The following is a 15,586-nucleotide window of genomic DNA, read 5'->3' on the forward strand; positions in this document are numbered from 1 at the left end:
CTTGTACCCAGTTTTTTTTAAACAGGAGCACTTTCCCTCCTTTTGAGATTAGCTATGGTATTTTCCAATGGGAAGTCTGTTTTGAATAGAACATTTTACCTGTTACAATAGAAAGGCACCAGCTTCACTTTCTTGCAGCGGGATGGACTATACATGAGGTGTATAGAGTGAAACAGGTTGCTTTTCTTCAATCTTTTCTCTCCCCCCCTCCCTTTGTATTAGCTTTTGCTTTTGTTTGAGTAGTTGGTTCCTGAAGATGTAGTAACTCTGGGCATGCATATGTGTATATATGTTCCTGAAGCATCTTAAAGCATGTAAATGAGAAGACTTTGTTGTACTAGTATAAACCGAAACAAATAGGTACATGACAGACTGCTAAGCCTTCTCTTTCCTTATGTTTTCACAGGAGTCTCCTCAGGACAGTGCTATCACCCGGGATATTAACCGGACATTCCCAGCCCATGACTACTTTAAGGATACAGGAGGAGATGGACAAGATTCCTTATATAAAATATGCAAGGTATTTCATGTCACAGACACAAAAAAAGACTCAGTTTTGAATTGTCAGTTTGGTTCTTTGATAGTATGCAAAAAATAACTACAAAGTGTAATGTGTATATGATGTTCAAGAATAAAAAAAAAAGACTGTAAAATCAACGATAAGAACACAGTTTTAGACCATGATGAATAGGAATTAATTAGAAATGAAATGATAGGGCTCCTTTTTACCCTTTTAATCAGGACTTTCAAATGACAGTTGCCTGGCTCCACATTTATACTTTAGAAAATTGATTTTATGAAATCAGTTGAGTTCTGTAACATTGCAGGCTCCTTTTCAATATGCACAGTGTAAATGATGCACTTGGCACCTGGGATACGTCTGACAGTAGGGCGTGCCAGTGCCTATCCAGGTGGACCTTTAACACTGCAGCATAGTAAATGCTGGGAAATACTGATGAGCCTGTTAAAAGGTCTGTACCTGGGAGCTTCAAAGGAAATGGCACACTGTTCAATATCAGTAGCTCATTTTCTAGTAGATTTTGGTAACTTCAGAGCCAAAAGCAGGATTTGGGACCAGAGTTCTTCAGCCTTCCTCTGTTCTTCTTATCTTCCTCACCCCCTCCAAAAGCTAATCAGATACCTACTTAACATATACTACATATGAAATACAGTCAAAGAACTTACATATTATGATTGAAAAGGTGAAACTAAAAACTAGTTTTAGGACAGGCCAGCAATAAAGGGTGATTCTCCAGTTATAAACTAGGTGCTTTAAACTATATGGGCAGTTAGAATTTAGAGAAATGTTTCTTGGGTTTAATTTTAATTTCCCCATAGGATGCACAAAGCTCTGGTTTCAGTTGTAATCCTCTTCTCTGATCATCCTTTTCTAGCCCTTCTCAGTTATGCTTCTTACTTAAGCAGTTAATCCAGCTTCCCATAAAGAAACCCTGTGGCTCAGTGGATAGAGCGTCTGCCTGCAGACCAAAGGGTCCCAGGTTCGATTCTGGTCAAGGGCACATGCCCAGGTTGCGGGCTTGATCACAAGTGTGGGGTGTGCAGGAGGCAGCCAATCAATGATTCTCTCTCATCATTGATGTTTCTGTCTCTGTCTTCCTCTCCCTTCTTCTCTGAAATCAATAAAAATATATTTAAAGAAAAAGAAACCCTGTGTTCACTGCCTTTAACCCTGTTGCACTCTGCTTTCTACCTCATGATGATCTTTGCACAACTCTTTCTTCTCTTGACTTCTCACCCTCCTGGTTGTGCTCTCACGTCTCTCACAATGTGGCTCACTCCCTCATTATTTCATCTCTGTCTGCCTGCTCCTGAAACAGAGGCCTACCTCCTGAGACATAGGTGCTCATTCATTGGTTGCTGCACTCTATACTGTCTCCCTGGTGAGCCATTTCACTCCCAAAGCTTCAGCTGTCACCACTACACAGATGTTCCCAAATCTACATTAGCTCAAGGCCTAAATTTCCAGCTGCCAGTTGGTCTCCATGTAAGTCTATCAAGTAAATCAAACAGATCTACTAAAAATAGAATTTTATTTATCCACGGGTGTCGCATCCGCTGAATCAACCAATGGCAAATCAAAAATATTCAAGAAAAAAAAAATCCCAGAAAGTTCCAAAAACCAAAACTTGAATTTGCCATGCCCCAAGCGTTATGTTGAATCCAGGAGAATAAAGTGATGTGGAGGCATACCTGCTGTAGCCTATATGCAAATATGGATTGCATGCAAATACTGCATCATTTTATATAAGGGGCTTGAGCATCTGCAAATTGATATCCACGGGGGTCTTAGAACCAATCCCCTGTGGATACTGAGGGACAACTGTATTATGGCAAAAAAAAATTTTTTTTAATTGACTTTTAGAGAGAGACAGAAACATCAGTGTGAGAGTGCAACATCTAGCAACTGCCTCCTGCATGTTCCCTACGTGGTCATGTGCTCTGACTGGAATCGAACCAGCCATCTTTCGGTGCATGGGGTGATGCCCAACCAACTGAACAAAACTGGCCAGGGGAAAATGTTTATGAGAATTTTCAGATGTAAAAGCTGATAGTGTAACTGTCTATCTCTCATCACCTAGATTTAATATTTATCAATGTGTTGCTACAATTGCTTCATTAACATTTTCTTTGAAGTTGTTTAAAGCAAATCTCAGCCATCATGATCCTAAATTCTTCACTGTACATCTCTAAAAAATAAGATCATTATCCATCAGTATCACTTAATAGCCACTCCTTATTCAGATTTCCCTAAATGTCTATAGTTTGGTTAGAATCAGGATTCAGCAATATCCATATTTTAGTTGTTCTCTTTTAATTAAAAACAGTTTTCCTTTTACCCCAAATGCTATTGTCTTGCTGAAGATACAATCACTTCTCTGTTAGTTTTCAGTTCCTTCCTTTGGCCTAAGTTTGATATGATTGATGTATCTTGTTAGTCATACTTCCCTCTCTGTCCACGCCCTCGTACAGGACTCTGTCATACGGTGCCAGCACTTTTACAGATGCCACCGTGCATTCGTCTCCATGCCTTTGGATTCTAGCCTATTTATTATCTTCTCTTTGTTGACTGAAGAATCACTTCAGTGGCCTCCACTGAAGCCTTTAATGCTTTCCATAACCCACAGAATGAAATATAAAATTCTTAGTTTGGCCTGGCCAGCATGGCTGAGCATTGACCTGTGAACCAGGAGGTCACAGTTCGATTCCCAGTCAGGGCACATGCCCAGATTGCGGGCTCGATCCCCAGTGTGAGGCGTGCAAGAGGCAGCCAGTCAATGATTTTCTGTCATCATTGATGTTTCTATCTCTCTCCCTTCATCTCTGAAATCAAATTTTAAAAGAAGATCTTAGTTTATTTCCTGGACCTGGATTCCTTAACTTAGCAGTAAAGGCATTTTAAATATATCCTGGCTTATTCTCTAAATACTTTACGTTTCAACCACATTGAACTTCTTACTGTACTCTGGTTGATTCACTTGTCAAACTTCTCAAGTGAACTGTGAAGTTCTTAAGGAACAGGGATCATTGCTTATGTATGTTAGCATGTGGAGCACTTGGCACAGTTCTTGGCATTAAATGTTGGATTGATGAAATGCCTTTTCTTCTTTTTTAGAGCCTCCATGAACCTTATATTCCAGATTTTTTCCAAATGTATCATGTACTTTCATGTGTGTAGGCATTCCTTCAGGCTTTTTCATGAGCCTGAAAAATAGGCTCCTCTCCATTCTCTATCTGTAGAAATTCAATACATTTTCAGCCTAGTGCATAATTGATTAAACCATGTGCTGAATATGTGACATGAGAGGACTGAGAATAACACATCAACTCTGTTATAAATACTATGATATTCTCATCTTATAAATAAAGAATATAAGTAATAGGTTTAAGATCTTGACCTGGATATTAGCTGCTTGGGATTTCGGACCAACTCTAACTCTGAAGCCTGTGTTCTTTCTTCAACGATCAACTGTTGATTGATAACCTTCACAAACATTGAGCTGTGTTTGCACATATTACTATTAGTTTGTAACACAGTCTTAACAACGTAGGTATTAACACTTGTTAATTTTTACACAGTTGAACGGTGCCTCATTATATTATAAACAGGTCATTTCTAAGCCCTGTACACATCTTGTTTTTGGAAAAGTATGTGTTTCTCTTTCTGTGGCCCTCTCATCAGACAAGCTTTGATCAAATGGGAGATATGTTATTATATTGAATTTTACCTGAATTTATGAAAGCCTGATTATAATATGCATATTTAAAAGCTAGAGTTTCACCAAAGTCAAATGATAAAACTTATGTATATGTTGACTTAATTGTCATCTAATTAGCATTGGCATAACATTTTGTTAAGTGATCTGAACTCTAAACATACCCCATTCTAAATTGCCTTCTGGGACACAAAGGAACCTTGTGGACAATAAAAGCAGTTTCATTAGAAATAAATTTGTCATACAGGAAATAGCATCTTGAATCTATAGGAATTCCCCTTTCCACCACAACTTACATGAGGACTCTAAGTATTAATTATAAAGACAAGACTGAGAAACAGCTAAAGAACCAAAGAGCAAACCACAAGGAATGTTAAATGTCAGTATTCTGTTAAAGATAATGTTCGGAGAGATGGGTAGTGATCTTCCGCTGCCAAGAAAAATACAAAATAAGAATTCCAGAGGAACCCACAAGCAGTTTCAGAGCAGTCCCTCTTATCAGAAAAGTTATTACTGGCATTGCAGAGAGAATTGTATTTTGGTGTCTTTGCCAAAAGACTTTTTCCCAGAACGAAGATGAATAACGTTAACAGTGGTTAGTGAGTGCCTGCTCTGTGTGAGGATGAAGGTTTAAAATGCAGTGAGGTAAGGGCCATAACAACCATGCATGTGTAGCAAGTACCATAGAAACACAGAGAAGAGAGGGAATTCTGGGGGAATGGAATATGTTTGGAGTCTGAAGGAAGAGCATATTTTCAGACGGAGGGAAAAGCATGAGCAAAAACAAGGAGTTATGACAACCTTTTTTTAGTGCCCAAGTGGTGTTTGCATAACCTTCTCTGCTCCTTGGCAACAGAAGGTGGTGTGGTGACAGTTTTATTTATTGTAAAATAAAAAATGGGATTGGAAAGAAATGTCTGCATCATTCATTGACCATCAAAATGCCATAGTGCAGGGTGGGTAGCATCTCCCAGGTTCCTTTGTTCTAGGTCCTATAGGGCAGCTATGGCCCATGAGTGACTACATTCATTTACATCTGTGTTGTTGTTGTTTTTTCAGGCTTATTCTGTATATGATGAAGAGATTGGCTATTGCCAGGGCCAGTCATTTCTTGCTGCTGTTCTGCTTCTCCATGTGAGTAAATGCATCTCTGTTATGACTTAGACATGGCCTACCCCAGCTTATACTGGCCTTAATCTTGAGCATGGTTTTATATTGGCTTTGGCCAGGCTCTAGGACAATGATGGCGAACCTGTGACACGCGAACTCATTGTTTTGGTTGATTTTTCTTTGTTAAATGGCATTTAAATATATAAAATAAATATCAAAAATATAAGTCTTTGTTTTACTATGGTTGCAAATATCAAAAAATTTCTATATGTGACAGGCACCAGAGTTAAGTTAGGCTTTTTCAAAATGCTGACATACCGAGCTCAAAAGGTTTGCCATCCCTGCTCTAGGACATGAGTTTTAGCTCCTGTATCTGGAAAACTTTTTCTTAAGTTAATGTCATCGTGGAAGAGAAACGTGAGAATGAGTGACAGTGTTGAAAACTGGTACAAGGGTAGATTTTCTTTTTCTTGCTAGGATGTTTGGATAGGCTTAATTCTTAGTTGGACCCTTGGGGACATTTTATCTTCTCTAAAGTAGCCACCTCATTATTATTTGTTTTGGGATTTATATATTGAAGTAGGAGGAAGGCGAAGGAGTTGGGTTTCTTTAGTGCCATTTTTTTTCATCCAATTTACTGATATTTTTTTCAGATCCACAGCAAAATTGAAAAAATCTTAAGGTGAACACCCATATACTCTTCACCTAATTTACCAGTTAATATTTTTCCATACTGTTTTCTCTGTCTCTCCCTCTGCATTTTCTCTTTTCCTCTCTTACACACACACACACACACACACACACACACACAATTTAAAAAAAAATTTTTTTAATTCAGTAGCAAACATCGACATATTTCATTCCTAAATACTTGAGCATGTATCTCCTAAGGACATGACCATAATATCACAGTCACATCCAAGAAATTTCACACTGATTCAGTATTGGCTTACACCCAATTCAAATTCAGTTTTCCCCAATTGTTTACACAGTAAAGTCCTTTATAGGTGTTTTTTTTTCTAACCCAGATCAATGGATTGCATTTGATTGATTCCAGCATTGCATTGGGTTGTCATTTCTCTTTATTATCTTAATCTAAACTACCCTTTTGCCTTTTTTACGTATTTTGAAACATTTTAGCAAATTATCTTGTAAAAAGATCACACTCTTGATTTGTCTGATCATTTCCTAATGATTCAAGTTAGAATGTTTGGCAAAAAATACACCGGTGATGCTAGCTGATGTTTTTGAGCACCTGTGTGGTCCGTACTGTGCTGGAGATCAGGCGAGAATGATGTAGTCATGGTCTCAGCCCTTGTGGATACACAGCTAGTGAAGCTGGCCACCCGTAAGCAGAAAGTCACATACATATATTAATTTCAGTGGTGCTGTGAAGACATAATAAAAAAGTTTGATGCAAGATTGTAACAAGGGAGCCAGATTTAGATTCCAGGCTCCTCTGGGGAGGTAACCCTTAAGGTGAACCCTGAAAAATGAGAAGGGTTCTCATTTAACTTTTTTTTAACATTCTTATGAAAATAATAAAAGTATTTTAAATAGCAAGAGAGTAGAGAATAGAACATTCCCAGAAAAGGAAATAATAGAATATATAGAAGCACTGAAATTGGGAAAACTTGGCATTTGGAAGGAACTGAAAAGACAGTAGGACTGGAGTGTCATGAGTGATGGGAAGAGGAGAGGGAACTGGAGGGACAACAAGACCCGCCTAGTAGGCCCCTGGAGGCCAGGCCAAGAAGGCTGGATTTGTTGCTCTAAGCACGGGGAAGCTGTGGAAGAGTTTAAGTCCTTTTGTGTTGTAGTGCAAGTAAAATACAGGGTTGTAATACAAGTAAAACAAAAACCACTTTCTGTCTTGTTATTGGACCTAGCTTATTGGTATTGGTAGACATGTAAACATAGGATAAAGCTTTGATATTAATAAACAAGTCAAGTAAGTGTGTGTGTGTGTGTGTGTGTGTGTGTGTGTGATGTGATGATTTGCTGTAAATGATGAAATACCTACACAATCAAGCTAATTAACACATCCATCAACAGGTAAAGTTTTAAAATTTTGTTTTGTTTTGTTGTTTTAGGCAAACTTTTTATCTCAAAGTCTCACAGACCTTTGTGGTTTATCTTTGTTCTCAACTTCAGTCCAAGGACATTTATCCCCATACAAGTATCACAACCCCTTTAAAATGGATTTCCTGATCAAATCCACAGTGTCTTCGATTGAATTCTCTGCTGCTTGCCATTGTGTTAGGTAAATGTCAGCCTCAGGGCAGATGTACTGCCTAACAGAAAGGCCACTCGGGGTCAGACCACATCTCCTTGAGTGGGGAAGAGTGAAGTTCCCTTTCGTGACAAAGACCTCAAAGGTCTGGTCCTTTGCTCCAAATCCTTAACTTTCCAATAATATGCTTCATTGTACTCGTTTATTACTTAGTCTGATTTTCTCTTTAGCTCTGCCTTATTCCAGTGATTTCTGTGCTCAGCCCACCTCCATCGTCTTGTTCCACAGAAGCCTGCCCACCTTCTTGACATTTGAAGGCTTGCTATAGTCACACTAAGCCTCAAATAACATTTCCAGTGCTTTCTTTTTTATTTTGAAAATGAGACATTTGCCATACTCTTGAGGAATATTTTTCTGTAAAGCTGTGAAAGATGTAGGTATTATTCTAAATAGGTAACATCTGTAAATAGACATAGGGTTTTTGTAGTACTTGAAGTATTACTGTGAGTGTTAAACTATAGTAGCTTAAGCATTACCACAAGCATTCGAACATGTAAGGTTTCTCTAGCCATCTTTTTAAATAACAGCGAGGAAGTAAAATATTTTTACTGTAACAAAATGGCGGCTAAGGATGTAAAATGACTTATAAAATCTCATGATTTGGGAAAGATGAAACCTACACTTGTTATCCGCCTGTCCTGCCCTGTTCCAGTCCTGTCCTCTCTACAGAGCCTGTCTGTCTTCCCAGGCAGACTCAGGCTTCCCTGTCCCTGTGTTCTCATCATCTTTCTGCCTAATCTGTATTACAGTGATTGTGTGCAGTATATGGGAGGCTCCCCAGGGACAGGAACAGTGTCTGACATAGAGGAGGCACCATTAAGTATTTCTTGGTTGAGTCTTGGCTGGTGTGGCTCCGTTGGTTAGAGCGTCATCCTGAACACCAGAGGGTGGCAGGTTCCATCCCTGGTCAGGACACACCCAGGTTTCGGGCCCAATCCCTGGTCTGGACAGGTGTGGGAGGCAACCTATCCATGCTTCTTTCTCACAATGTTTCTTTTTCACATCAGTGTTTCTCTCTAAAATCAGATTTTAGAGATTTGATTTCTTGGTTGAGTGAATGAATGTTATGAAATACTGAGTTACTGCATATCAGTAAACTTCCTAGTATCCAGATAAGAGAGTAGAAGGATGAATTTAATATACTGAAGCACTTCTGTATCTGTTGTGTGATTTTATTTTTGTTTTCTGCCATCCCCTGTCGGTCACAGATGCCTGAAGAACAGGCGTTCAGTGTTCTGGTCAAGATCATGTTTGACTATGGTCTCAGGGAACTTTTCAAGCAGAATTTTGAAGATTTGCATTGCAAATTTTACCAGTTGGAGCGCCTCATGCAGGTAAATAAAGAAACCAGCTTGCCTTTGCCAGTTAGAGCATGAGAAATAGATTGATGAAATGGTGCCAAGGAGCAGTGGTATTGCCTTAGCCATCCAGGGTGAAGGATAGGTGTTTTTGTTTGTTTCCATTTTTCACAGTGTGATATGATGCCAAGGTTAATAAGGCATGAACCTGTTGGGTGTAAGCTGGGTTTTCAATCTTGTCAAACACTCAGAATATCAGAAGACTTTGTCGGGGCCTCTAACACAGCACACTCAGTCAGGAAGTGTTCGCCAGGGCTCTGACGCTGACTGGTTAGAAATCCCATAACAAAAGTGAAACAAACTTTCCCAAACATTTTACATCTTGGAAAGAAAAACTGCCTTTCCACATATTTGTCACCATTTGGGGGGGATTCCTCTTTAGAGCTAGTGTGTGGACTGGAAGAGGGAGCTGAGTGCCAGTTTAATGCCAGATGATAAGTGTTCTTCTGAGTCCTTGGAGGTTTTCAGAAAAACACAAGTATGTGACTTCTTTGGCCTATTCCTGTTAGATTTATGAGCCTCCTGAGTGGGAGCTGAATAGCTGCATATGTGCCTAAAACTAATTAGTTTTCTATTTCAGGAATACATTCCCGACCTGTACAACCACTTCCTGGATATAAGCCTTGAAGCACACATGTACGCCTCCCAGTGGTTTCTCACACTTTTCACTGCCAAGTTCCCTCTCTACATGGTCTTCCATATCATTGACCTGCTGTTGTGTGAGGTGCGTATCGGAGACCATAGCACTTTGGAGTGTTACAGTGCCCTTCCCATGACAGCTGTCAAAACAGAACTTGTTCTGCTCAGTTGTTTTAGTTCAGTGCTGGGAAATTCAAGTCTCAGTGACTCTTCCTTGGGCCGAAGCTAATGGTCACATTTTGTTAAAAGGCGCTCTCAGCTTAAAAAACAAACAAACCATATGTTAGACATTTGTATTAGTTAGTATTAGGTTTGGTTGATGTTTTGAAGAAATTCAAAACAGCAGCAATTAAATAAAATAGAGGATTTTCTATGGCTGGTGAGGGTGCTAGTTATCAACTCTGCATTTTAAGCTTGGAGGATTAGAAGGGAACAGGAGAGGTACATGGCCTCTTTTTCAAAGAGACTTCCTGGAAGTACCACCTGCGTTTCCTCTTACTCTTATTGGTGAGGGGAAATGCACTTAGGTCATGACCACTCCTCACTGCAAGAGAGATTTATTTTTTTTTAAAGCTTGGTAGGAATTAGCTAAAAATGGGGTGGGGTGGGGTTTTATTGCTAAAAGAAAGTAGATAATAAATAACAGTCTTAGCCACAGCATAGTTTTGGGTTTTGGGGTGTGTGTGTGTATTTAAGAAAAAAGTTACTACTTTCAAAAATATATGTTTATTATAGAAACTGTAGAAAATATAAGCAAAAAGATTTAAAGATACATCTAATCTCACTGTCCAGAGGGTAACTACTTTTAACATTTTGATACATATTCATTCTTTCAGCTTTTTTTGTGTTTATATATGTGCATATGTAATTTCTAGTTGGAATAGTATTTTTTCTATATGGAATATTATATAATAATGCATATTATGGGTCAGTATATATTTAAAAATATGATTATGCTATATATACTATTTGGTAACCTCTTTTTTCATTTCATGTACTTGAACATATCTCGATACACATCAATACCATCTTTCTTTTTATATAAGCTTACCATGTGCAAAACATATGAAAGTCCATTAAAGAATTTGTACCTTCTATCCAGCTTGAAACATTATGAGAAATAACATTACCAAATATACCATTACTCTTATTGCTGTCAAGTATCCCATTTGGGTATACCATATTTTGTGTAACCAATTCCTAATCTCAAACCTTTCAGTTGTCCAGTTTTTACTATTAAAAACAACCATTTGTTAAGTAGTTAGGAGCCCAGTGGCATGCTAAATAATTTAAATAAAATTTCCAAACTAATTAGCTCAGAAAACCCTTGGGAGAATATTAGTTATGGAAACTGAGGTCCAGAAACTTAAATAGTTTAATTTGATCAGCAGATGTTAGTGCCTCCCCTCATTTGTCCTTTGCCCCCATCCCCCGACTCCCAGCTAGTCAGATGAAGGAAGGCAGTTTGGAGGGAGCCCGGAGCAGGGTTGGCTCAGGACACCAACAGGCTTCAGAGTGATTGCTGTACCTCAAGTGGGGCCACACAAAATCAAGTTCTATGGGAATTAGTCCGGCTGGTGGTTGAGTGTTGACCTATGAACCAGGAGGTCACGGTTCAATTCCTGGTCAGAGCGCATGCCCGGATTGAGGCAACCGATCAATGATTCTCTCTCATCATTGATGTTTCTCTCTCTCTCCCTCTCCCTTCCTCTCTGAAATAAATAAATAAATATATATATATATATATATATATATATATATATATATATATATATATTAAAGTTCCACAGGAATTATTTTCTGATTATAATTTTTGTTGTTGTTAATCTTTCCCCGAGGTTATTTTTCCATTGATTATTAGAGTGGGAAGGAGGGGAAGAGAGAGAGAGAACATCATGTGAGAGACACATTGACTGGTTGCCTCTTGCACACACTCCCACTGGGGCCAGGATCGAACCTGCAATTCAGGTATGTGCCCTTGACCAGGAATCAAACCCGTGACCCTTGGGTGTGTGGTCCAACATGCTTTATCCACTAAGCCACACTGGCCAGGGCCTGATCATAATTTTATGAGTCTGATGTTTTGGTTGGGAAGTGTAGGAAAGTATTCTTGTTGAATGTGAGAATAGGGCTAGAAAAGCTCTTCTGTCACAAGAATGGGAGACTGGATCTACTTTACGTGGTATTTCAGCAGTGGCTCTAGTTTTTATTTTCCAAGGTATTTTCAAGATAATTCCATTTCTTAATTAATGTTTTACAACTGCTCTAAAATTGTGGGGTATTCTGAAGACAAATGGCTTCATAGTCCAGATGTAAACACTAAAAATGTTCTTTTTGTGTTTTCTCTTTTAGGGAATCAGTGTTATTTTTAATGTTGCCCTTGGATTATTGAAGGTACACATTTATTCATAAGCTGAGTCATCTGTTGTTCTCGGTTCAGCACTTGCAGTAGCTTGGGTCTTAGCCTTGTTCTAACAGCCACTGTGCTTGGACATTGTCCCTGGCAGTGGAGATGAGCACGTGGCTCTGATGGAGCGGAGACCTATCTTCTGGGGCTTAGAAAGCTGCTGGGATTATAAAATGCTTCTTGTGCAGCCTTAAAGCAAGGAACCTTTTCTCCACACAGTTCTATCTCTTTTTCTAGACGTCGAAGGATGACTTGCTTTTGACAGACTTTGAAGGTGCCTTGAAGTTCTTCAGGGTCCAGCTACCTAAGAGGTACCGCTCGGAAGAGAATGCAAAGAGGCTCATGGAATTGGCTTGCAACATGAAGGTAAAATAATTTTTGCATTAATTTAGATTTTTTTTTTTGTTCAGTTAATGTCTCACTATTGCTCATCAAACTAATAACATTTATAATACACTTAAATAATATTTTATTTTGTATATTTTTCCAAAAAAATTTTTCATACACTTTCTCTTTTTGTTAATCCTCACCTGAGGATATTTTTCCATTGATTTTTAGGGAGAGTGGAAGAGAGAAGGAAAGACAGAGAGAAACATCGATGTGAGAGAACCACATCGATTGGTTGCCTCCTGCGAGTCCTGACCAGGGCCCGGGCCAGGGAGGAGCCTGCAACCAAGGTACGTGCCCTTGCCCAGAATCGAACCCGGGACCCTTTGGTCCACAGGACGCTCTATCCACTGAGCCAACCCGGCTAGGGCACTTTCTCCTCATTTTGGATAATTCTTCCTTTATTTAACTTACATAATACAACATAGAGAAAATGTCTGGTTAACATAATTCAGAATAACAATGTTTCCCGCATCAAAAATAAAAATAAAATCACAAACAACATCAGAATGCCAGGTGTGCACCATATATCAATTCATCAGTTGTAATGGAAATTTTTTGACACTTTGCATTTCCTTCCCAGTTTAGACTTAAAATGATTCTCCCATAAGATCTCAAATTAGATACTTCTGTTTTTCCCCAGCTTTATATGTAATGTTAGGTAAGTTTAAGGTGTAAGCGTGATGATCTGACACATGTATATATTTCCAAATGTTTACCACAGTTAAGATTAGTGACCACCTTCTTCATCTCACAAAATTACTGTGTTTTTGTTGTTGTTGTTGTTGTGATGATGAGAATATTAAAGTTCTGCTCATAGCAACTTTCAAGTATACAGTAGTCTTGTTAACTATAGCCATCATTCTCTTTCTTAGATTCTTAGAAAGTGTGTACCCTTTGACTGACATCTCTCCATTTTCCTCACCCCTCAGCCTTCCAAATATTTTCTTGTGTTATAGCCTATGCATTAAATCTTACTGCTTCCCCCAGCCTTTGAACTCTAGGAAAGATATTATCATTCCCATTTTGAAGACAAGCCAAAGCAAAAAGAGCTTATAGCTCTCTCTAGTCCTATAGCTAGTTAGTGGCAGAACACAAGTTTTGTGATTTCTATTGTGCTGTCCTTTAACTTTCAGTATGTATTGTTGTGGTCAGAAATTCCCTAATAAGAAACTAATACATGAGGGAAACCACTTTGTTTTTCACTTCCAATGGCATTTATGATTTGTACAAATTCGTAAGGTAAAAAACACAGGGTTATAAAACAATTTGGTCTTAAAGAAGATCAAGTAATTGAAGGAGTTTAGTTTGGAATTTTCAGCTGGAGGCAAATGGGGGACAGAATAAATAGTTGTATTCATATTCTTTAAGGTGCATAAAAGTCTTGTTTACTTTATGTGACTCCAGAGAGTAGAACTGGAATTAGTGTGTCGGGCAGATGTGAGCAAGAAGCTTCCGTCTATGACGAGAGCACGGACTGGGTATCAGGGAGACCTGAATTCAGAGCTAGTCAGTTACTTAAGAGGCAGTCTTCTCATCTGTATGGTAATATTGGACTCTGGTTCTAGTTATATGTCAGACTGAGCTAATGCAGGCCAATCTTCCTTAGACACTTAGAGATGCTAAATAAAATAAGGCCCAAGAAATGTTAAAATACCTGAATGAACTTGAAAGAAAAAGAGAAATGCCCAGGTACCTGAAGCAAAGTAGCTCGAAGCTAGTGTGTGTGAACTGATAAAGAGCGTCCTGTGGAATGTGGAGGTGTAGGTAGGTATTTCATGCTCACACAGACACACAATGTGACTGGGCCTCCAGCAGGACCTTGGCCTTGCTGCTGTGTTTTTGAAAGGGTGGGTACAAACTATCTATAATCCCAAGAAAGAACAGAAATGATAAGGTAAAATGAATGGGGTGTTTAAAAAGAAAAGGAAATAGAACTTCTAGAAATTAAGATAATCATTGAAGTTATCATTCAAATTAAAAGGTGACATACTTCACAAGTATTATGGATAACATTTAATGATATTGTACCAGTGCCAAGTACTGAGGCTCAGTACTTCTGTGTGTGAGGATTAACTACAGCTATGTACAGTGCCTGTTTGCCACAGTGCCTGCTAACTGGTAAGGGTTCAGGACATGGTGGCTGCTACTGTGGTCCTTCCTCTCTGGTTTTGAAGCAGATATGAAACACTTCTCAGGGACATTTTCATGGATGTTTGGTTTGTGCACAAAGCAGAGAACCAAGTGAGCGCTGAGGTTCTCTGAGTCTCTCTCCACCTCAGCCTGGGTCAGCACACAGAAGTATCTGCCTCTTTCTCAGTGTCCCGTCTCAGGTCGTGGTACCCGGCTGGTTGCTCGGGCCACAAATCTCAGTAGCATCCTGGACTCCCTGTCACACTTCCCATCTTCCTCCACATGCAAGCCCTACTACCAGAATGTATCCTAAATCTGGTCACTTCCTGCTCCCTTCATCACTAACACCCTAGTCTAACCTCCTCATCGCCTCTCCCCTGGAATATTCTAAAGACTGCTTGTCTTCCTGTTTCCACACTGGTTTCTTCCCCGGCTTTTCTTGATCCCATCTCTCTTGCTTACAGCTAATGGCTTCTAAGAATAAAACTCGAGTTTTAGCCTTGGCCTGCAAGGCCTGCCACCATCTGACCCCTGATTTTATCTCCTGCTTACTCCTTCCCCCCTACTCTTCCCACTTCAGACACTTGGCCTCCTCGTCGTTCCTAAACAGGCCAGCGTGCTCACTCCTCAGCCTCTGCCTGCAATGTTCTCCTCGCTGTCCTCTAGCTTCACTGCTGCCTCATTCAGTCTTGGGCTCAAATATCATGCCATCAGAGAGGCCCTCTCTGATTACAGTGTTTAAAGTAGCAGCTCCCCCAACCCTTATCTCCTGCTCCTATCTTATTTTCCGCTTATCACTGCTTCACGTTATCTTGTTTATTTGGTTATTAATTCTCCCTCTACATTAGAATTAAGCCTATGACAGAGGGGACTTTATCTCTTGCTTCTGAATCCCCAGCGCAAGAACAGAATCTGCCATATAAATAGTGGTTGAATAAGTGAATAAATGAATATGCTGTTGAGTTTCTACCAAATGGTTTACAAACAAGGGTTCACATGGATTTGGGCAAGGCTTAAAAGTAGC

General features: G+C 39.3%; 1 protein-coding gene across 1 annotated transcript in view; it reads left to right on the plus strand.

Moving 5' to 3' along the window:
- The window catches only part of RABGAP1 (RAB GTPase activating protein 1), a 130,542-nt gene that overhangs the window by 97,814 nt on the left and 17,142 nt on the right, over positions 1-15,586 (plus strand). The window contains exons 14-19 of the mRNA XM_081104111.1: positions 407-520; positions 5,295-5,369; positions 8,847-8,972; positions 9,577-9,720; positions 11,988-12,029; positions 12,280-12,408. Coding sequence (XP_080960237.1) covers positions 407-520; positions 5,295-5,369; positions 8,847-8,972; positions 9,577-9,720; positions 11,988-12,029; positions 12,280-12,408 — 630 coding nt within the window. The remainder of the gene's footprint in view (positions 1-406; positions 521-5,294; positions 5,370-8,846; positions 8,973-9,576; positions 9,721-11,987; positions 12,030-12,279; positions 12,409-15,586) is intronic.

This window comes from Myotis nattereri (assembly GCF_964212035.1).
Source record: "Myotis nattereri genome assembly, chromosome: 12".
Taxonomy (NCBI): Eukaryota; Metazoa; Chordata; class Mammalia; order Chiroptera; family Vespertilionidae; genus Myotis; species Myotis nattereri.